The sequence below is a fragment of the Salmo salar genome, chromosome ssa02, assembly GCF_905237065.1.
Source record: "Salmo salar chromosome ssa02, Ssal_v3.1, whole genome shotgun sequence".
Classification (NCBI taxonomy): Eukaryota; Metazoa; Chordata; class Actinopteri; order Salmoniformes; family Salmonidae; genus Salmo; species Salmo salar.
Genome location: NC_059443.1, coordinates 23,316,230 through 23,340,842, shown reverse-complemented (window position 1 = coordinate 23,340,842; position 24,613 = coordinate 23,316,230). Strand labels below are relative to the sequence as shown.

Genomic DNA, 24,613 nt, shown 5'->3' with positions numbered 1-24,613 from the left:
CCACATTCTGAAATTTCATTTTTGTCCCCCAAGTTTTATCATTGAATTGAGATACAAAAAGCGGCATCGGTGTGCTTTATGACCATGCGGACGCTTCAGAGCGGTCGGGTAGGCTGTTTGGTGGTTTCAACCTGTTGGACACCACAGAGAGTGCGAACAGAGGAAGCTGTTGTCTAATTAAGTGATAATGCCCTCGAAGCCGGCGTTTGGAGGATATATTGGCACGACGAAGTCGAGGACCGGCAAACCGTGCCAATATATCCTCCAAACATCGGCTTCGAGGGCATTATCAGTTTTATACAACGGGTTACCAACATATTCAAATAATGATTGACATATTTTCATTAAAAACATTATTTTGATGAATTTATTCATACTATTTCATCCTTCCACAAGACTTAGTCCCGACACAAATCTAGGGTTGCTACCCAAAGCGGCTGGTCATTTGTTCTATTGGTTTGTTTGCTAGAGACGCGACACAGTCGTTCAGTCTTTTTGTTCTGTATCTATGGACGCGGCTCAGTCGTTTGTTCTAAATGTTCCATTGCCATACTGGCTAGCAACGTTTTCATCTCTTTTTTGCTAGCTAGCCAACTAAGGCTAACTTACAGTCATGCAGCCAGAATAACAACAAAGTATCATTTGCATTTAAGCTGTTTTCTAGTGACATTTATTTGTATACATACTTAACAATGGGCTATTGAGGCGTGATTTCGCCTGCCATAGAAAATGTGCTCACTCGTCAGGACACTGTTGTTCAGAGCAGAGGAGCTAGCCAACAACACAGCTAACATAATCACTTCAAACTGAAGCTGGAAAAACTGCTTAATTTCACCTTTTTTAACTGACATTTCTTTGTGTGTGTATATATATATATATATATACAGTATATCCATAAAAATGATGCCAGCTGATTCATGAGTTTGTCTAGCCAAGAAACGCTGACTACCTGTCGTTCTCGTCCCGACTCCCGACACATTCATTACTATGGGACAGCTGGAGATGAAATTTGAATAGTAAAACAATGTTGCAAATGACAGAGAAACAGACAACAAGGTTTATACAAATCTCCACTGTTGAAAACTAAATGTTAGTCTAAAAGAAATGTGAGATTTACATTTTAGTCATTTAGCAGACGCTCTTATCCAGAGCGACTTACAGTAGTGAATGCATACATTTCATACAACTCATACATTTCATACATTTTTTTTATTTTCTGTGCTAGCCCCCCGTGGGAATCGAACCCACAACCCTGGTGTTGCAAACACCATGCTCTACCAACTGAGCTACAGGGATTGACAATGTCTAGATGCTTTTTATAGTGGAGATGGAGATCAAGTTTATAAATTGCATGGCTGACGAGACAGTGGATTGTGCCGTCAGATGGAACAGAGTAAATAGGCATTTTAACATCATAGATTTAGCCTGTGTGAGGCAGAGTACGACCCTGCCTCACACAGGAAGCGACGCAGGTCCTAATCCAGGCACTTGTCATCTCCCGTCTGGATTACTGCAACTCGCTGTTGGCGGGGCTCCCTGCCTGTGCCATTAAACCCCTACAACTCATCCAGAACGCCGCGGCCCGTCTGGTGTTCAACCTTCCCAAGTTCTCTCACGTCACCCCGCTCCTCCGCACACTCCACTGGCTTCCAGTTGAAGCTCGCATCCGCTACAAGACCATGGTGCTTGCCTACGGAGCAGTGAGGGGAACGGCACCTCTGTACCTTCAGGCTCTGATCAGTCCCTACACCCAAACAAGGGCACTGCGTTCATCCACCTCTGGCCTGCTCGCCTCCCTACCTCTGCGGAAGCACAGTTCCCGCTCAGCCAAGTCAAAACTGTTCGCTGCCCTGGCACCCCAATGGTGGAACAAGCTCCCTCACGACGCCAGGACAGCGGAGTCAATCACCACCTTTCGTAGACACCTGAAACCCCACCTCTTTAAGGAATACCTGGGATAGGATATAGTAATCCTTCTAACCCCCCCCTCCCAAAAAAAATATATAGATGTACTTCTGTAAAGTGGTTGTTCCACTGGATATCATAAGGTGAATGCACCAATTTGTAAGTCGCTCTGGATAAGAGCGTCTGCTAAATGACGTAAATGTAAATGTAAATAATTGGCAAACAGTCTTGCATACAGTATTTTCAACACTGTACATTCTGTTAAGCAAAGTAATCTTGTTTATTACAGTAAGACTGTAGTAGAATACAGATGTGCACAGACACATCCCATGTTTTACTTACTGTCAGGGGTAGAGGTGGAGATTGATTTTGTTGTGTGTTGTCACGCACAGGTGATGGGTTCTCATACACAGGTGATGGGTTCTCATACACAGGTGATGTGTTCTCAGGTGATGGGTTCTCATACACAGGTGATGGGTTCTCATACACAGGTGATGGGTTCTCATATACATGTTGTTGCGAGCCTTTAAGAGATACACAAATAGAGGTGGTTGTATAGTTGCTGTTATCTTGTCTGCATTTGTCTGCATAAGCATTGTTACAGTATTAGGCATCGTTATAGAGGTGTTGTACTATATCATGTAATTTGTATGAATCCATTTCATTTCTTTGTGGAAACTGTACATTTCTCTGGATGAGAGTGACTGCTAAATGACAATTTTAATGTAAATGGATAAAACAAATGTTTGAAAACATGATTCATTATAAGATTGGAGATAAAGCATATGCTTACCTCCTCGATGCATTGGCTCAACATTGCTTCTATATGCAACAATAAATAAACATTACAAGGTATAAGAACATGATATTACAGTGCTTTTAACAGTTTATAGTGAAGTAATAAGATAAGAACATAATATTACAATGTTTTTAAAAGTTTATGGTGCTTTTGAAATATACCCAAGCCCTTTTTTCTGACCAGTTTAGATCAATGTGAAAACAGAGCCCATATTGTCTATTGCCGGCAGTGATAGAAAATACACTTGTTTGAATGAAACGTTTCTTAACTCACCCATTTTTCTTGATGAAATAGACTGCAACACTAACTGCCACTTCCACAACCAGCAACACTATTATCACAATCCCAGTGATGACAACAACAGACAGTCCGTCTGGAGTTAGAGAGCCCTCCGCTGCAGAGACCAGAGAGACAACCATACAGAGCTGAGAGAAAGGCTACACACAGAGAACAAGCAGTACTGCACATTACAGTGCATCTAGGTGACAATTACAACACAACAAACACAACAAAAGGCACTATTTAAAAACAAGTTTGGAATGCAAAACTTCATACGTATAACTTTTCTTCTACTAGCACTGACTTTTCTGATAATTACTTTGAGAAAAATTGTACTTACTATGACTGAGATATTTGGTTGTCCCACATAGCTACCTTAATGCATTAACTGTAAGTATCTCTGGATAAGAGGGTATGCTAAATGACTAGATGTAACTTATCTACTTACTATTTTCATATTGTCTTTAAAACTTCTACTAACTTTACCTTTTACTGACAGTTTATGGACCACAGATGTTTTGTTTCCAGTGACATCATTTGTTGCTGTACAGGTGTAATCCCCACTGTCAGAGTATTCACTCTTCTCTTTAGTGAACTCAGGTGAATGTCCTGGTATCTCTGTCTCATTGTGCATCCAGATGTAACTAGCAGGGGGTTGGAGTCAGCAGAGCAGGTCAATGTAAACTTCTGTCCTACTTCTATTTCATTTGGAACCCTGATATCCATACCATCAGGTCCATCTGTAACACAGAGATCACCAGTTAGTCATAGCTACAAGTTCATTAGTTTGTAATCAGTGTGACGGTGGAGTCATAATGGTTGGTGTAAAGTGTGTGTTCAGTCATTGTTATATTCTTTTCACGATCATCTGTTGATGGTACGGTTGCTACATTTATCTGGTACATTTATCAAATCAAATCAAATTTTATTGGCATGTGTATGCGACCAACAAATTTGATTTGATTTGATTTATCCCCAGGCTTATAGGGAAGTACTTACAGATTACATTCACAGTGTCACTGGCATTTTCAGAGCTGATATGGTTGCTGACTCTACACAGGTATTCACCACTGTCTGTTCTCTTCTTTATGGACAGCACTCTCTTATCCTCAGATAAGATGATATTGTCACCAGAAGACACAGGATGACCATCCTTCATCCACTCTCTGGTGATGTTGAAGCCAGCTGCATCACAGGTTAAAGTGACAGAGCCCCCCTCGATGATTGGTGGGTTTGGGGTAATTGTGATAGAAGCACCAGATACGGTTTCTGTGAAGTTAATACAAGATGAGATAATACTAATTATTGTGGTTTGTTAAAAAAGAAAAGGAGAAACAAGTTAGTTTTATGTTCATGTTACACAGTGGATCGAAAAAGTACCCAACTGTCAAACTTGAGTAAAAGTAAAAATACCTTAATCGAAAATTACTCAAGTAAAAGTGAAAGTCACAGTAAAATACTACTTCAGTAAAAGTCTAAAAGTATTTGGTTTTAAATATACTTAAGTGTCAAAAGTAGATGTAATTGCTGAAATATACTTAAGTATCAAAAGTAAAAGTACATAATTTCACCGTCCTGATAAGCAAACCAGACAGCACGATTTTCTTGTCTAATTAATTTACGGGTTGCCAGGGACACACTCCAATACTCAAACATATTTACAAACAAAGCATTTGTGTTTAATGAGTCTGCCAGATCAGAGGCAATAGGGATGACTAGGGATGTTCTCTTGATAAGTGCTGCTAAGCATTGGAAATGTAACGCCTACTTTTGGGTGTCAGGGAAAATGTAGGGAATAAAAAGTACATTATTTTCTTTAGGAATGTAGTGGAGTAAAATTAAAAGTTCTCAAAAATGTAAATAGTAAAGTACAGATACCCCCCAAAAACTGGCTAAGTAGTACTTTAAAGTATTGGTACTTAAAAAATATACACCACTGGTGTGACATTACCATGGACAGGCGCAGAGCTCATCAGCATAGACGGGGCAGTGCGCTCTCAAAGGGTCTGTCATGCCAAATAATGTCTCCCGGCCAAATAGTGTCCCCCTCTACGTCACAATGGGATTCGCTAAACTATTAGCGTCCGTTGTTATATCAACGGTGGGATGACCTAATGATTCGAATTTTTGAGATCATTACATTCTAAATTACATTCTTTTCATCATTGCTATGCAAACAAGGCTGATTTTCGTGACAATTTCGCTGTTTAAACAAGTTTGGTTTAGCTAATAAAATGAAACAATTAATTCAAACTACTTTTGGGTACCTTGTTAACATTACAACATGAAATCCATGTCTTAAACATTGCTACATTTCAGAAATGGCAAAGCAAACGTGTAATCTGCTTGACACATTAAAGTTACTTACCTTACAGATCACAAAGTCAGCTAATTTCCACTCCATTCATATGCAAATCCATTTGATTCTTACACTAGCTTGTCTGGCTGTCATGTTTTTATTTTAACCTGCCCTTCCCTTGTCTACACTGAAATAATATAATTTCACTAGTCCTCTATTAGGATTTTCTTTTCTGGCATAGCACATTAGTACACCCTTGTGGTTCAATATATTGTAGGTCCTAGGCTACAACAATGAATAATGTGGAACAAATAAATACCATCAAAGGATACCTTACAATTTACAATAATGAACACCTTGTGAAACAGCTGTGAAATCCAACCTGAAGTTCTAGCAACAGCCCAGCAACAGAAGCTAGAACTGATCGAATCCCATCAATGACGTAGAGGGGGAAACTATTTGGCAAGGGGACACTATTTGGCATGACAGGTCCTTAGCAAATCTTTTAAAATTAATAGCTGATATGCCCCATCATAAAAAAAAATTAGGCTGTTAGTAGGTTATTTTATCATCTAACTTATTTATAACTTGCGTTACTGCAAACCGCATACAGAGCCTAGTTTGAGCAAAGCGAGAGCTCGCAGCTCATTGATCATGTGTTCTTATAATCCCAGTCATTGTGCAACATTTCTACATACAATCGCGTGTGAAAACCGTTTTACGTCATATCCTATTTTGACACATGTTTAACCTTGCTTCGAAGTAGCCTATAGCCAAAATTGGACCATAGAAATGTTTAGGGAATAATTTTATAACTATTCCTCATATATCATTGAAACCAGCATTTCTCTCTTGTGCTATACATTTTTATATCAACTTTATTTCATTGTCCAGAAGCCAAAGTCACAATCCTACACTATTAGAAAAAAGGGTTCCAAAAGGGTTCAATGGCTGTCCCCATAGGAGAACCCTTTTTGGTTCCAGGTAGAACCCATTTTGATTCAAGGTAGAACCCTTTTGGGTTCCATGTAGAACCTTCTGTAGAAAGGTTTCTACATGGAACCCAAAAGGGTTCTAACTGGAACAAAAATGGTTCTTTAAAGGGTTCTCCTTTGGGGACAGCCGAAGAACCCTATTAGGTTTTAGATAGCCACTTTTTTTTATAAGTCATATTAGCAACCCATTCTAGTTGTTGCATCTTTAGATTTCCACTCATTCTAAGTTTCTAACAGATATTTGTACCTGTCACATGAAACCACTGGGATCAGCTGCCCTTTAGAACAGTGTTTTCCCGCTAATTGCATGTTGGAAAATGATGTAGCCTAATACATTGCTTGCTATATTACAGTAGCTGAATGTTAAAAAATGGCCTAGAGTCTCTTGGTTGTGAAACAATGTAGTGGTGCTGTATGAAGTAGACTATTAGTAGTTTGTTAGTTTAACACTACTAATAGTCTACTTCATACAGCACCAATACAACATTAGAATAATTTTCCAGGTAATAATTAGACAATAATATTAAATGAAAACAAATTGTTTAGCCAAGCCTTTTCAATGTTCATATTTATTTTTTTCAATCATTATTAGCAGTTTTAAACTAACAAACGTACTAAATAAATGAATAATCATTTTGAAGACCCTGGTCCCTCCCAGCAGCAGACAGCAGCCCTGGCAGTTGCCAGTCCCAGGCCAGGGGGCCCCTCAAGGGGGTAGAGTGACAGACAGCTAGTTGTACATTGCTTTATAAAATAAGCAACACCAGCTCAGACCAATTCCAGGATCTAATGAAATAGTTTTACAGTTGAAGTTGGAAATGTACATACACCTTAGACAAATACATTTAAACTCAGTTTTTCAGAATTCCTGACATTTAATCATAGTAAAAATTCCCTCTCTTAGATCAGTTATGATCATCACTTTATTTTAAGAATGTGAAATGTCAGAATAATAGTAGTGAGAATGATTTATTTCAGATTTTATTTCTTTCGTCACATTCCCAGTGGGTCAGAAGTTTACATACACTCAATTAGTATTTTGTAGCATTGCCTTTAAATTGTTTAACTTGGGTCAAACGTTTCGGGTAGCCTTCCACAAGCTTCCCACAATAAGTTGGGTGAATTTTGTCCCATTCCTCCTGACAGAGCTGGTGTAACTGAGTCAGGTTTGTAGGCCTCCCTGCTCACACTGGCTTTTTCAGTTCTGCCCACAAATTTTCTATAGGATTGAGGTCAGGGCTTTGTGATGGCCAATCCAATACCTTGACTTTGTTGTCCTTAAGCCATTTTACCACAACTTTGGAAGTATGCTTGGGGTCATTGTCCATTTGGAAGACCCATTTGCGACCAAGCTTCAACATCCTGACTGATGTCTTGAGATGTTGCTTCAATATATCCACATAATTTCCCTTCCTCATGACGCCATCTATTTTGTGAAGTGCACCAGTCCCTCCTGCAGCAAAGCACCCCCACAACATGATGCTGCCACCCCCGTGCTTCACGGTTGGGATGGTGTTCTGTGGCTTGCAAGCCTCCCCCTTTTTCCTCCAAACATAACAATGGCCATTATGGCCAAACAGTTCTAATTTTGTTTCATCAGACCAGAAGACATTTCTCCAAAAAGTACGATCTTTGCCCCCATGTGCAGTTGCAAACCTTGGTCTATATTTTTTATGGCGGTTTTGGAGCAGTGGCTTCTTCCTTGTTGAGTGGCCTTTCAGGTTATGTTGATATAGGACTCGTTTTACTGTGGATATAGATAGTTTTGTACCCGTTTCCTCTAGCATCTTCACAAGGTCCTTTGCTGTTGTTCTGGGATTGATTTGTACTTTTTGCACCAAAGTATGTTCATGTCTAGGAGACAGAACATGTCTCCTTCCTGAGCGGTATGATGGCTGCATCGTCCTTTGTTGTTTATACTTGCGTGCTATTGTTTGTACAGATGAACGTGGTACCTTCAGGTGTTTGGAAATTGCTCCCAAGGATGAACCGGACTTGTGGAGGTCTCCAATTTTTTTTCTGAGGTTTTGGCTGACTTCTTTTGATTTTCCCATGATGCCAAGCAAAGAGGCACTGAGTTTGAAGGTAGGCCTTGAAATACACCCACAGGTACACCTCCAATTGACTCAAATTATGTCAATAAGCCTATCAGAAGCTTCTAAATCCATGACATCATTTTCTGGAATTTTCCAAGCTGTTTAAAGGCACAGTCAACTTAGTGTATGTAGACCTCTGACCCACTGGAATTTGTTACAGTGAATTGTAAGTGAAATAATCTGTCTGTAAACAATTGTTGGAAAAATGACTTGTGACTTGCCAATACTGTAGTTTGTTAATTAACAAGAAATGTGTGGAGTGGTTGAAAGATGAGTTTTAATGACTCCAACCTAAGTGTATGTAAACTTCCGACTTCAACTGTATATATTGGGATGTTTTACAGTGTCAAAAATGTTTTTTTCTTTGGTTTTTGGTACATCATTGTTGAAAAGTTTTTTTGTTGTTATTTATTTATTTATTTATTTCTCCAGGATCAGGGGGCCCCTAGGTGTGTGGTCCCTGGGGTGATCACCAGGGTTGGGGTAAATTCAATTTCAGTTCCTGTAAATTCAGGAAGTACACTTAATTTCCAATTCCAATTATCTTCTATGGTTTTCAATTAGTAAAAATTGAAATTTGAATTGGAGTTTGCTTAACTTTTTGAATTGACTGGAATTTAATTGGAATTGAAACCCACGCTGGTCGTACCCATGGCCCTCACACTAGCTCTGCTTCTGACCATGGATCATGTTTGTAGTAGAGTGTCAAGAGATATCCATCAAATAAATTGCACCATCAAAAGACTAGAGTAACTGCATTTCAACAAGCACATTCAGTTTTTTGTTTTGTATTGTTTTTAGGTATGGAAGTACATTCAATTCACAGTTGACAACTCAACTTTAACATTAAGTGACATCTTTTGGAACTCAGGAGGTACTCACCATAGACATTCAGTGAAGTATTTGACAAATACATCAAATCAGACTCTCTTAGGATCACTCTGTATTCTCCATTGTCAGCAATGGTCAGTTTCAAGAGCTCCAGAGATCCAGTGCTATTGTCCAGACTGATCCTGCCAACATATCCCTCTCCGGTCACAGGACCTTCAGAACTGAGAAAGTCAACAATGATGACAGGGGGGTCACCAAAAGTCCAGACAATTGCACTAAGTGTGGTTGGATTGATGGTGGTTTTGAAAAACACATTTCCTCCCAATGTTCCATTCGCAGGTCCAGGTGGAAGCACTTCTAGACCAGCACAATATACTGAGGAAACATTAACAGGGCTTGATTATCATGTCTCCAAAACAAACAAAAAACACTGTAACCAGACAGTTTTTATGAGTTCTTATGCACTTTTATTTAACTAGGTAAGTCAGTTAAGAACAAATTCTTATTTACAATGACAGCCTAGGAACAGTGGGTTAACTGCCTTGTTCAGGGGCACAACAACAGATTTTTACCTTGTCAGCTCAGGGATTCGATCTAGCAACCTTTTGGATACTGGCCTAAGGCTCTAACCACTAGGCTACCTGCCGCCCCCAAAATTAATTATAACATAATTATTTTATCAAGACAATTTTGGAAGTCACTGTGGAAGCCATTGTGCCTAGTAGAATGACTATCTTTTGTGCAAGCAAATATTAAGCAGCATTTGTCACCAACTGAAAGGGATAGTTCACCCAAATTACAAAATGACATATTGATTTCTTTACCATGCAAGCCATCTATGGACAAGATCTGACACCAATCCGTTAAACATTTAATTAAATGTGTATGGCCTTAGAGATGGGCATGAACATCATTGAAACTACGTCTATGAATATTGACAAAGAACCTGCTATTGATTGAAGAACCATTCCTACTGTCACGGGAACAGAGAAGAATGTATTACATTAACACAGAAATCATGGTCCTACATTTTCAGAAGGATCAAAAAGGGTTTAGAAATTATAACGTGTTTCACCCCTTGGATTTAAAATTGTCCCTTGTCGGTGCTTTTAGGGCTAACCTATATGTGGCTGTATTTTATTGAGTGCAGCAGATAAGGTCTCACCTGAGAGTATTGCCATGGTAAGAAAGACGACTACAGATGCCACCATCTCTTCTGATGTAACAAATGCCTGTGTTTCAGACTACTTCTGTACCTAGAAATAAGTATTGCATAAGAGACAGGGCTTCAATAAAAGTGGTCTACAGTAACATCAAAACCTGATATGAGGAAGGAATATTGAGATAAAGGGTTTTGATGAGATATCGCTGCATGAAGGAACAAATGACCAAACTCCACTTTCAGAATACTACAATCCACCTCCACTAAGACTAATAAGGAAGCTTTGTGGGGTTTTACATTCACTGAGCCTGTTGCCCTCTATTGTTTTGCAGGCTTTGACTGATAAAGATAGTAGACTTTGGTCTTTAGGTATTTTCTGATAATAGATGATATATTATATATAATATACTCCTTCTCAAACACTGACATCACTGTAGGATCACTTAGAACCAACACCCAGCTTTGTAGGAATGTTAGTTGAGGTAATATGTACATCTAGGTAGAGTTATTAAAGTGACTATGCATAGACGATAACAACAGAGAGTAGCAGCGGTGTAAAAGAGGGGGAGTGGGGGGAGGGGCAATGCAACTAGTCTGGGTAGCCATTTGATTAGGTGTTCAGGAGTCGTACGGCCTGGGGGTAGAAGCTATTTAGAAGCCTCTGGACCTATACTTGGTGCTCCGGTACCACTTGCCGTGCGGTAGCAAAGAGAACAGTCTATCACTAGGGTGGCTGGAGTCTTTGACAATTTTTAGGGCCTTCCTCTGACACCGCCTGGTATAGAGGTCCTGGATGGCAGGAAGCTTGGCCCCAGTGATGTACTGAGCCATTCACACAACGCTCTGTAGTGCCTTGCAGTCGGAGGCCGAGCAGTTGCCATACCAGGCAGTGATGCACCCAATCAGGATGCTCTCGATGGTGCAGCTGTAGAACCTTTTGAAGATCTGAGGACCCATGCCAAATCTTTTCAGTCTCCTGAGGGAGAATAGGTTTTGTCGTGCCCTCTTCACGACTGTCACGACTGTCTAGACTAACAGGGATGTAAAACAAATTTGTACACAAAATTTGAAAGAAATACATTTTGTATGCAAATAGAACATTTCTGTGATCTTTTATTTCAGCTCATGAAACATGGGACCAACACCTTACATGTTGCATTTATATATTTTTGTTGAGTATATATGGTTTAGTTTAGTTTATTAGGATCCCCATTAGCTACCGCACATGCATAGCCATTAAAGCTTACTACTGCATGTCATAAAAACAAAGCTAACCAAATTAATTTAGCTAAGTCGACCTGGTAGGCCCATAACCTGCATAAACATGCAATAACCTGATGCTAGTCTATTGTTAAACCTTTGCAGCAGAAGGTTAATTTAAAAGATCAGCGTTACCTAGAACTTAGCCAGGTCAACATTGGAAAACAAAAAAACGGACAACAAATATGAACAATGATAATCAGAATTACGACTAACTTACCAGAAAAAAGTACGATTAGACTCTTGAATGACGATTAGTACAGTTAAATACTAAACATGCCGGCATGGTGACTGGCTTTGTAAAATCAAACAAAAATTAGCACAAAGTTAAGTGTGAGCAAATTCCCTATCTAGTCTAGTTATCATCAAACCATGGTATTTGAATATGTATTCAATGTGTCACACTCTGATCTGTTTCACCTGTCCTTGTGATTGTCTCCACCCCCCTCAAGGTGTCGCCCATCTTCCCCATTATCCCCTGTGTATATATACCTGCTTTCTCTGTTTGTCCGTTGCCAGTTCGTCTTGTTTTGTCAAGTCAACCAGCGTTTTTTCAGCTCCTGCTTTTCCCCAGTCTCTCATTTTCTCGCCCCCCTGGTTTTGACCCTTGCCTGTCCTGTCTCTGAGCCCGCCTGCCCGACTACTCTGCCTGTCCTGACCCTGAGCCCACCTGCCGTCCTGTACCTTTGCCCCACCACTGGATTACCAACCTCTGCCTGACCTGACCCTGCCTGACGTCCTGTACCTTTGCCCCACTACTCTGGACTACCAACCTCTGCCTGACCTGACCCTATCTGCCGTCCTGTACCTTTGCCCCTCTACTCTGGATTATCGACCCCTGCCTGCCTTGACCTGTCGTTACCTGCCCCTGTTGCTATAATAAACATTGTTACTTCGACAGTCTGCATCTGGGTCTTACCTTGGTTCCTGATACAATGATAATTGTAGCCTCGTAGTCTGCCGGCCCGTGATTGGTCTGTGTCAGTGATTGGTCTGTGTCAGCACGTGGTCCTGTGTGATGACAAATGTAGTCATCAGAATGGATCACAATTTAATTAAATATCTTGATTTGAACTTTCAAATAATTCAGCGCGGGGATCGAATTTGATAATAATAAAGTAATTTTAGAGCCCAAAACGGCCTTCCAAAAAGTTGTTTGGCCGTCTGACAATCGTGATTTACATAGTCTTTCTGGGGAAGACCGTGGCTTTTGTCATCGCTAGGATGCTACGCAGTAGCCGACCTGCAGAGCTCGTGACTGCGCTCCAGACCAGACACTGGGGGCCTGGGTTGGACACATTACAGCTAAATGGCCCCTGGTCATACCGGGTCACTCTGACTATGGTGAGAGTGCTGTTGCCATCACCAAGCTGAACTCCATCAATGGCTGTGACCTCAGAGCTGCCATTCAGCCAGCGGTAAGTCAAGGAGGAGCCAGAGGAGGAGCAGGACAGACTGCCAGAGCTGTTAACGAAGTTATAGAGGTAGAAATAGGGTTCGCGGATACTAATTTATGGATGGAGTGGATCCAATATACAGCAAGGTCTATGGCTAAGAAAGAAGGTTATGCCTGTGGAGCAGCCAAACCCCGATTAACGACTACACCATTCCCACTTGATGCAACTAATTCACCTAGAGGGGTAGCGTGTATGGTAAATCTTTTCATGAAAGCAGGAAAGCCTGACAATGATAGCTGTACTGATCTACATTATTTGTATCCCCATGTGCCTAGTAGATCTAGGTTTCCCCCCTTCATAGTGGCAGGAGGAGGCAATTACGGTTTGGCCCGGTACAATACTCATGGGAGAGACTTGGGGGAGGTGGCCAGATGTAACAGGACTGAAAATGTCACTACTGATGAGACTATGAGGGATCTGACAGGGTGGTTGAGATCCGAGGACTTCAGTAAGATTGAGAAGCCAAGAGCTGATGTTTGGTGGTTGTGTGGGGGAGTGAAACTGTGGCCGAATTTACCTATGAATTGGACAGGTATTTGAGCATTGGTACAGTTAGGCTTGCCCTTCACCCTTATTCAACACAAAGACCTAGAGCAAGGCAGAAGAGAGAGGAGGAGTGCTCCGTCAGGGTCCTTCGACGATAGAGTATACATTGATAGTATTGGGGTTCCACGAGGGGTGCCATATGAATTTAAAGCAAGAAACCAAATATTAGCAGGGTTAGAGTCAAGCATTTTCTGGTGCTCCACCTTAAATAAGAATGTGGATTGGATAAATTATATCTATTCATAATCAACAGCGCTTCATCAACTATAGTAGTGATGCGATAAAAGGATTAGCAGAACAGACGGAGGCAGCTAGTTTGATGGCTTGGCAGAATAGAATAGCATTGGATATATTACTGGCTGAGAAGGGTGGTGTGTGTGTGTGATATTTGGATCAATGTGCTGTACTTTCATCCCAAATCACACAGCTCCAGATGGATCAGTGACCAAGGCCCTGGCTGGTTTAACCACATTGGCAAATGAGTTAGCAGAGAACTCTGGGGTGGAGACTTCCCTGACAGGGTGGTTCGATAGTATGTTTGGGAAATGGAAAAATGTTGGAATCACTGTGTTGTGGGCTGTTTTCACCTGTATGAGTGTGTTATTGTTGAGTGGTTGTTGATTGATTCCCTGTGTGAGAGGTTTGATTAATAGGACTCTGGAGAGATCGATGACGCAACAGATGGTGAGATATGGACCGATCCCAAGTTAAGAACAGTGGGACGACAAATATCAAATCAAATCAAATGTTTTTATATAGCCCTTCTTACATCAGCTGATATCTCAAAGTTCTGTACAGAAACCCAGCCTAAAACCCCAAACAGCAAGCAATGCAGGTGTAGAAGCACGGTGGCTAGGAAAAACTCCCTAGAAAGGCCAAAACCAAGGAAGAAACCTACAGAAGAACCAGGCTATGAGGGGTGGCCAGTCCTCTTCTGGCTGTGCCGGGTGGAGATTATAACAGAACATGGCCAAGATGTTCAAATGTTCATAAATGACCAGCATGGTCAAATAATAATAATCACAGTAGTTGTCGAGGGTGCAACAAGTCAGCACCTCAAGAGTAAATGTCAGTTCGCTTTTCATAGCCGATCATTGAGAGTATCTCTACCGCTCCTGCTGTCTCTAGAGCGTTGAAAACAGCAGGTCTGGGACAGGTAGCACATCCGGTGAACAGGTCAGGGTTCCATAGCCGCAGGCAGAACAGTTGAAACTGGAGCAGCAGCACGGCCAGGTGGACTGGGGACAGCAAGGAGTCATCATGTCAGGTAGTCCTGAGGCATGGTCCTAGGGCTCAGGTCCTCCGAGAGAGAGGGAAAGAAAGAAAGAAAGAAAGAAAGAAAGAAAGAAAGAAAGAAAGAAAGAAAGAAAGAAAGAAAGAAAGAAAGAAAGAAAGAAAGAAAGAAAGAAAGAAAGAAAGAAAGAAAGAAAGAAAGAAAGAAAGAAAGAAAGAAAGAAAGAATTAGAGAGAGCATACTTAAATTCACACAGGACACTGGATAAGACAGGAGAAATACTCCAGATATAACAGACTGACCCTAGCGCCCCGACACATAAACTACTGCAGCATAAATACTGGAGGCTGAGACAGGACGGGTCAGGAGACACTGTGGACCCATCCGATGATACCCCCGGACAGGGCCAAACAGGAAGGATATAATCCCACCCACTTTGCCAAAGCACAGCCCCCACACCACTAGAGGGATATCCTCAACCACCAACTTACCATCCTGAGACAAGGCCGAGTATAGCCCACAAAGATCTCCGCCACGGCACAACCCAAGGGGGGGCGCCAACCCAGACCGGAAGACCACGTCAGTGACTCAACCCACTCAAGTGACGCACCCCTCCTAGGGACGGCATGGAAGAACACCAATAAGCCAGTGACTCAGCCCCTGTAATAGGGTTAGAGGCAGAGAATCCCAGTGGAGAGAGGGGAACTGGCCAGGCAGAGACAGCAAGGGCGGTTCGTTGCTCCAGAGCCTTTCCGTTCACCTTCACCCTCCTGGGCCAGACTACACTCAATCATAGGACCCACTGAAGAGATGAGTCTTCAGTAAAGACTTAAAGGTTGAGACCGAGTCTGCATCTCTCACATGGGTAGGCAGACCATTCCATAAAAATGGAGCTCTATAGGAGAAAGCCCTGCCTCCAGCTGTTTGATTAGAAATTCTAGGGACAATTAGGAGGCCTGCGTCTTGTGACAGTAGCATACGTGTAGGTATGTACGGCAGGACCAAATCTGAAAGATAGGTAGGAGCAAGCCCATGTAATGCTTTGTAGGTTAGCAGTAAAACCTTGAAATCAGCCCTTGCTTTAACCTGTTATGGCTGGGGGCAGTATTTTCACGGCCGGATAAAAAACGTACCCGATTTAATCTGATTATTACTCCTGCCCAGAAACTAGAATATGCATATAATTATTAGCTTTGGATAGAAAACACTCCAAAGTTTCTAAAACTGTTTGAATGGTGTCTGTGAGTATAACAGAACTCATTTGGCAGGCCAAAACCTGAGAAGATTCCATGCAGGAAGTGCCCTGTCTGACAATTTCTTGCCCTTCTTGATTATCTCTATCCATTACAGGGGATCTCTGCTTTTACGTGACACTTCCTACGGCTCCCATGGGCTCTCAGAAGGCGGCAAAAAGCTGAATCGTGGCTTTGCAGGCTCTGGCTGAAAAAAAGTAGCGCGTTTGGGTAGTGGCTGGTCACAGTACTGTGAGACTCAGGCTCGTGCCCGAGTCGACCCCATGCTTTATTTTCTTTCGTCTGTTTACCTAAATGCAGATTCCCGGAAAAGCGCTTTTTTACGAGAAAAATGGCATAAAAATTGATTTTAAACAGCGGTTGACATGCTTCGAAGTACGGTAATGGAATATTTAGAAACCTTTTGTCACGAAATGCGCCATGCTCGTGACCCTTATTTACACTTCGGATAGTGTCTTGAACGCACGAACAAAACGCCGCTATTTGGATATAACGATGGATTATTTTGAACCAAACCAACATTTGTTATTGAAGTAGCAGTCCTGGGAGTGCATTCTGACGAAGAACACCAAAGGTAATCAAACTTTTCTAATAGTAAATCGGAGTTTGGTCAGGGCTAAACTTGGTGGGTGTCTAAATAGCTAGCCGTGATGGCTGGGCTATCTACTCAGAATATTGCAAAATGTGCTTTCACCGAAAAGCTATTTTAAAATTGGACACCTCGATTGCACAAAGGAGTTCTGTATCTATAATTCTTAAAATAATTGTTATGTTATTTGTGAACGTTTATCGTGAGTAATTTAGTAAATTCACCGGAGGTTTGCGGGGGTATGCTAGTTCTGAACGTCACATGCTAATGTAAAAAGCTGTTTTTTGATATAAATATGAACTTGATTGAACAAAACATGCATGTATTGTATAACATAATGTCCTAGGTGTGTCATCTGATGAATATCATCAAAGGTTAGTGCTGCATTTAGCTGTGGTTTTGTTTTTTGTGACATTATATGCTAGCTTGAAAAATGGGTGTCTGATTATTTCTGGCTGGGTACTCTGCTGACATAATCTAATGTTTTGCTTATCTTGCAACAAATGTTGGTTTGGTCCAAAATAATCCATCGTTATATCCAAACAGCGGCGTTTTGTTCGTGCATTCTAGACACTATCCTAAAGGGTAAATAAGGGTGACGAGCATGGCGCAATTCGTGACAAAAGAATTCTAAATATTCCATTACCGTACTTCGAAGCATGTCAACCGCTGTTTAAAATCAATTTTTATGCCATTTTTCTCATAAAAAAGCGATAATATTCCGACCGGGAATCTGCGTTTAGATAAACAGACAAAGGAAAAGAAAGCATTCGGTCGAAGCGGGCACGCGCCTAAGCCCATAGTACTCTGAGCGGCCACTTGCCAAAATTGATAAAGTGTTTCAGCCAGAGCCTGCCTCGATATCGTTCAATGTTTTCCCAGGCTCTGAGACCCTATGGAAGACGTAGGAAGTGTCACGTTATTGCACAGATAAATAAAAAGAGCCAAGATGAAACACTACTTCTCAGACAGGCCACTTCCTGCTTGAAATCTTCTCAGGTTTTGGCCTGCCATAGGAGTTCTGTTATACTCACAGACACCATTCAAACAGTTTTAGAAACTTTAGGGTGTTTTCTATCCAAAGCCAATAATTATATGCATATTCTAGTTACTGGGCAGGAGTAGTAACCAGATTAAATCGGGTAAGTTTTTTATCCAGCCGTGTCAATACGGCCCCCTAGCCCTAACAGAAGATCTCTTTGTTTCTTGGGACCTAGAACAAGCATCTCTGTTTTGTCCGAGTTTAAAAGTAGAAAGTTTGCAGCCATCTACTTCCTTATGTCTGAAACACAGGCTTCTAGCGAGGGCAATTTTGGGGCTTCGCTATGTTTCATTGAAATGTACAGCTGTGTGTCATCCGCATAGCAGTGAAATTTAACATTATGTTTTCGAATGACTTCCCCAAGAGGTAAAATATATAGTGAAAACAATAGTGGTCCTAAAACGGAACCTTGAGGAACACTGAAATTTACAATTGATTTGTCAGAGGACAAACCATTCACAGAAACAAACTGATATCTTTCCGACAGATAAGATCTAAACCAGGCCAGAACTTGTCCATGTAGACCAATTTGGGTTTCCAATCTCTCCAAAAGAATGTGGTGGTCGATGGTATCAAAAGCAGCACTAAGATCTAGGAGCACGAGGACAGATGCAGAGCCTCGGTCTGACATCATTAAAAGGTAATTTACCACCTTCACAAGTGCAGTCTCAGTGCTATGATGGGGTCTAAAACCAGACTGAAGCGTTTCGTATACATTGTTTGTCTTCAGGAAGGCAGTGAGTTGCTGCGCAACAGCTTTTTCAAAATGTTTTGAGAGGAATGGAAGATTCGATATAGGCCGATTGTTTTTTATATTTTCTGGGTCAAGTTTTGGCTTTTTCAAGAGAGGCTTTATTACTGCCACTTTTAGTGAGTTTGGTACACATCCGGTGGATAGAGAGCCGTTTATTATGTTCAACATAGGAGGGCCAAGCACAGGAAGCAGCTCTTTCAGTAGTTTAGTTGGAATAGGGTCCAGTATGCAGCTTGAAGGTTTAGAGGCCGTGATTATTTTCATCATTGTGTCAAGAGATATAGTACTAAAACACTTTAGTGTCTCCCTTGATCCTAGGTCCTGGCAGAGTTGTGCAGACTCAGGACAACGGAGCTTTGGAGGAATACACAGATTTAAAGAGGAGTCCGTAATTTGCTTTCTAATGATCATGATCTTTTCCTCAAAGAAGTTCAATTATGAATTTATTGAATTTATTACTGCTGAAGTGAAAGGCATCCTCTCTTGGGGAATGCTGCCTTTTAGTTAGCTTTGCGACAGTATCAAATTTCTTTTTCGTATTGTTCTTATTTTCCTCAATTAAGTTGGAAAAATAGGATGATCGAGCAGCAGTGAGGGCTCTTCGATACTGCACGGTACTGTCTTTCCAAGCTAGTTGGAAGACTTCCAGTTTGGTGTGGCGCCATTTCCGTTCCAATTTTCTGGAAGCTTGCTTCAGAGCTCGTGTATTTTCTGTATACCATGGAGCTAGTTTCTTATGACAAATGTTTTTAGTTTTTAGGGGTGCAACTGCATCTAGGGTATTGCGTAAAGTTAAATTGAGTTCCTCAGTTAGGTGGTTAACTGATTTTTGTCCTCTGATGTCCTTGGGTAGGCAGAGGGAGTCTGGAAGGGCATCAAGGAATCTTTGGGTTGTCCGAGAATTTATAGCACGCCTTTTGATGCTCCTTGGTTGGGGTCTGAGGAGATTATTTGTTGCAATTGCAAACGTAATAAAATGGTGGTCCGATAGTCCAGGATTATGAGGAAAAACATTAAGAATACCTGCTGCCGAGCCTGGTGGAGGATTCATTCAATTACGAGGAGTCAATGTTTGATGAGACGATCTTCAATGTTTAGACTGATTGTTCCTTTCGTGAAGATTATGATGAAAATCCTGAAAATAAGAGTTATAATTGGATATAGGCCTAGAACAATAATTGATGAGTATCGAATGTAAATGTATTGGTTTTGGTTATTCTTATGCAACATTTATGTTTCCATATAGCGTTTGATGTATCAGTGTGTATTATTTAGTCATTAAGGTTGGATTGTTAAGGGATTTATATGTTTGAATGTGATGATTAAATAATTCTACCCTGAAACGTAAGTATTAGGGATATGGTCTATATAGTATGTAGAATGAGTAACTTAAGGGTTAAGCATAAGTCTAACGAGGTTGGACTAGGATAGGAGAGGAATGTATGTGTGTGCGTAAGTAAGGAGTGAACTATAAAAATGATGTCTCTGTACAACGGACTTCAGAGCGCACTCATGAATAAACATTCTTTACAATTGTAAGCTGGGAATTCTGTCTGTTTTATTTAAACCAGAACTTTACGAACTCTGAGTTGCAGAAGGAGTATTTTAACCTCTATGGGCTATGTGGGACGCAAGCGTCCCAACCCTGGTACACCCTATCAACAACAGGTGAAATATCAAGAGCGCCAAATTTGAAAACAATTAAATGTCATAATTCAAATTTCTCAAACATACAATTATCTTACACCCTTTGAAAGATAAACATCTCCTTAATCTAACCACGTTGTCCGATTTCAAAAAGGCTTTACGGCGAAAGCATAAAGTTAGATTATGTTAGGACAGTACATTGAAAATAGCTGTGTGTAATGTTTTGTCAATGCAAAGACACGCGTCACCAAAAGCAGAAAACCAGCTAAAATTATGCACTAACCTTTGACAATCTCCATCAGATGACACTCCTAGGACATTATGTTAGACAATACATGCATTTTTTGTTCTATCAAGATCATATTTATATCCAAAAACAGCGTTTTACTATGGCGTTGATGTTGAGGAAATATTTTCCCTCCAATACCGCCAGTCAATCAGCACAACAAATTAAATAATTACTATTCGAAAACATTGGTAAAATATTATATTGTCATTCAAAGAATTATAGATTTACATCTCTTGAACGCAACCGCATTGCCAGATTTAACCTCTCTAGGTTAGGCGGGACGAATTCGTCCCACCTACGTAACAGCCACGGCTATCCTGTGGCGCGATTTTCAAAACCTTAAAAATCCTATTACTTCAATTTCTCAAACATATGACTATTTTACAGCCATTTAAAGATAAGACTCTCGTTAATCTAACCACACTGTCCGATTTCAAAAAGGCTTTACAACGAAAGCAAAACATTAGATTATGTCAGCAGAGTACCAAGCCAGAAATAATCAGACACCCATTTTTCAAGCCAGCATATAATGTCACCAAAACCCAGAAGACAGCTAAATGCAGCACTCACCTTTGATGATCTTCATCAGATGACAACCCTAGGACATTATGTTATACAATACATGCATGTTTTGTTCAATCAAGTTCATATTTATATCAAAAACCAGCTTTTTACATTAGCATGTGACGTTCAGAACTAGCATACCCCCCGCAAACTTCCGTGGAATTCGCTAACATTTTACTAAATTACTCACGATAAACGTTCACAAAAAGCATAACAATTATTTTAAGAATTATAGATACAGACCTCCTCTATGCACTCGATATGTCCGATTTTAAAATAGCTTTTTGGTGAAAGCACATTTTGCAATATTCTAAGTACATAGCCCAGGCATCACGGGCTCGCTATTTAGACACCCGGCAAGTTTAGCACTCACCATAATCATATTTACTATTATAAAAATTTCATTACCTTTTGTTGTCTTCGTCAGAATACACACCCAGGACAGCTACTTCAATAACAAATGTTGGTTTGGTCCAAAATAATCCATCGTTATATCCGAATAGCGGCGTTTTGTTCGTATGCGTTCCAGACACTATCCGAAATAGTAAAGAAGTGTCGCGCGCATGGCGCAATTCGTGACAATAAAATTCTAAGTATTCCATGACCGTACTTCGAAGCATGTCAACCGCTGTTTAAAATCAATTTTTACGCCATTTTTCTCGTAGAAAAGCGATAATATTCCGACAGGGAATCTCCTTTTCGGCAAACAGAGGAAAAAATCCCAAAGGCGGGGGCGGTCGGGGTCACGCGCATAAGCTAGTGTCTCTTGATGGGCCACTTGAGAAAGGCGATAATGTGTTTCAGCCTGGGGCTGGAATGACGACATTCTGTTTTTTCCCGGGCTCTGAGCGCCTATGGACGACGTGGGAAGTGTCACGTTAGAGCAGAGATCCTTAGTAAATGATAGAGATGGAAAAGAAGTTCAACAAATGGTCAGACAGGCCACTTCCTGTAAAGGAATCTCTCAGGTTTTGACCTGCCATTTGAGTTCTGTTATACTCACAGACACCATTCAAACAGTTTTAGAAAATTTAGGGTGTTTTCTATCCATATGTAATAAGTATATGCATATTCTAGTTACTGAGTAGGAGTGGTAACCAGATAAAATCGGGTATGTTTTTTATCCAGCCGTGTCAATGCTGCCCCCTAGCCCTAACAGGTTAAAAAGAACCTTACTGGGAAATCACACTTTGCAATAATCTGAGCACTGCGCCCAGAAAAATACGCTTTGCGATACAGACTAACCGCCATGTTGGAGAGATCTAAAATCGAAAATACTATGTAAATATTCCATTACCTTTGATTCTCTTCATCAGATGTCACTTCCAGGAATCCCAGGTCCATAACAAATGTAGTTTTGTTCGAAAAAGCTCATAATTTATGTCCAAAAAGCTCCGTGTTGTTAGCACATGAACTACGCCCGCCGGACTTGTCTTCATGAAAGAGGGGAAAAAAAATATTTACGTTCGTTCAAACATGTCAAACATTGTATAGCATAACTCATTAGGGCCTTTTTCAACCAGAACTTGAATAATATTCAAGGCGGACGATTGCATTCTCTTTTAACCTGTTATGGCTAGGGGGCAGTATATTCACGGACGGATAAAAAACGTACCCGATTTAATCTGATTAGTACTCCTGCCCAGAAACTAGAATATGCATATAATTATTAGCTTTGGATAGAAAACACTCCAAAGTTTCTAAAACTGTTTGAATGGTGTCTGTGAGTATAACAGAACTCATTTGGCAGGCCAAAACCTGAGAAGATTTCATGCAGGAAGTGGCCTGTCTGACAAGGTGTCGTTCTTCTTGTCTCTGTTTATTGAAGAGTGAGGATCTTAGCTGTCCCGTGACACTTCCTACGGCTGCCATAGGCTCTCAGAAGGCGGCAAAATACAGAATCGTGGCTTTGCAGGCTCTGGCTGAAACAAAGTAGCGCGTTTGGGTAGTGGCTGGTTACAGTACTGTGAGACTCAGGCTCGTGCCCGCGTCGACCGAAAGCTTTGTTTACTTTCCTCTGTTTAGCTAAATGGACATTCCCGGTCGGAATATTATCGCTTTTTTTACGAGAAAAATGGCATAAAAATGGATTTTTAAACAGCGGTTGACATGCTTCGAAGTACGGTAATGGAATATTAAGATTTTTTTTGTCACGAATGCGCGCCATGCGCGCGACCCTTCTTTACCATTCGGATAGTGTCTGGGACGCACGAACAAAACGCCGCTATTCGGATATAACGATGGATTATTTTGGACCAAACCAACATTTGTTATTGAAGTAGCAGTCCTGGGAGTGCATTCTGACGAAGACAACAAAAGGTAATCAAACTTTTATAATAGTAAATCTGATATTGGTGAGTGCTAAACTTGCCGGGTGTCTAAATAGCTAGCCCGTGATGTCTGGGCTATGTACTTAGAATATTGCAAAATGTGCTTTCACCAAAAAGCTATTTTAAAATCGGACATATCGAGTGCATAGAGGAGTTCTGTATCTATAATTCTTAAAATAATTGTTATGCTTTTTGTGAACGTTTATCGTGAGTAATTTAGTAAATTGTTAGCAAATTCCCCGGAAGTTTGCGGGGGGTATGCTAGTTCTGAATGTCACATGCTAATGTAAAAAGCTGTTTTTTGATATAAATATGAACTTGATTGAACAAAACATGCATGTATTGTATAACATAATGTCCTAGGGTTGTCATCTGATGAAGATCATCAAAGGTTAGTGCTGCATTTAGCTGTCTTCTGGGTTTTTGTGACATTATATGCTAGCTTGAAAAATGGGTGTCTGATTATTTCTGGCTTGGTACTCTGCTGACATAATCTAATGTTTTGCTTTCGCTGTAAAGCCTTTTTGAAATCGGACAGTGTGGTTAGATAAAGGAGAGTCTTGTCTTTAAAATGCTGTAAAATAGTCATATGTTTGAAAAATTGAAGTTTTCGGATTTTAGAGGAATGGAATCTTCTCAGGTTTTGGCCTGCCAAATGAGTTCTGTTATACTCACAGACACCATTCAAACAGTTTTAGAAACTTTGGAGTGTTTTCTATCCAAAGCTAATAATTATATGCATATTCTAGTTTCTGGGCAGGAGTAATAATCAGATTAAATCGGGTACGTTTTTTATCCGGCCGTGAAAATACTGCCCCTAGCCATAACAGGTTAAGTATGAATCCAGAAGAGTTCTCCCTGGCAGAGTTTACGGTCGTTGTCTCCTCCTCTTGGCGACACTTCCACCTTCTCAATGCCCTGGAATTGTAGAGAAGACACTAAGAGCACTGGACAAAGTGACAAGCAACAGACACACTGTGAGAGAACTGGACAAAGCAACAGGGTCTTTTTCATCCTTGAGTTGTATAGAACTCATATGTTCTCTTATTTTCTGTTTCAAACATCTGGATGTCTGCCCACATACATGTTTTCACAAACTCAGCATAGGATTTAAATCCATATTTTTTGTGTTGCATGTGATCACGCCTTTAAAGTTGTGTCTTTTTCGAGACCTAGGGTGTCATAACTCAAAGTAGTTGTTGGTGTTGTTGCATTGAGCACAATTGCCACAGGGGTAGTTTCCATCTCTCATGGGAGTAAGGAGGGTTTGTTTAGAATCCGT

The 24,613-nt window shown here is 40.7% G+C and overlaps 1 protein-coding gene across 7 annotated transcripts in view; it reads right to left on the bottom strand.

The window, feature by feature from the left end:
• Positions 1-653: 653 nt before the first annotated feature.
• Positions 654-24,613, bottom strand: part of LOC123728690 (uncharacterized) — a 37,015-nt gene continuing 13,055 nt past the window's right edge. The window contains exons 1-8 of one of the 7 annotated variants that reach the window (XR_006760309.1): positions 14,740-14,798; positions 12,546-12,637; positions 10,370-10,460; positions 9,256-9,579; positions 2,978-3,098; positions 2,699-2,727; positions 2,248-2,429; positions 654-996 (exon numbers count right to left, since the gene is read on the bottom strand). Coding sequence is in view for 2 of the 7 variants with exons in the window: in XM_045700679.1 (XP_045556635.1) it covers positions 2,167-2,429; positions 2,699-2,727; positions 2,978-3,098; positions 9,256-9,579; positions 10,370-10,415 (783 nt within the window). In the remaining 5 variants the exon portion in view is untranslated. Of the gene's footprint in view, positions 997-2,019; positions 2,430-2,698; positions 2,728-2,977; positions 3,099-9,255; positions 9,580-10,369; positions 10,927-12,545; positions 14,440-14,527; positions 14,581-14,684; positions 14,799-24,613 lie in introns of those variants that run through there. The other 6 variants (XR_006760310.1, XR_006760308.1, XR_006760311.1 and 3 more) reach the window with 6 other exon arrangements.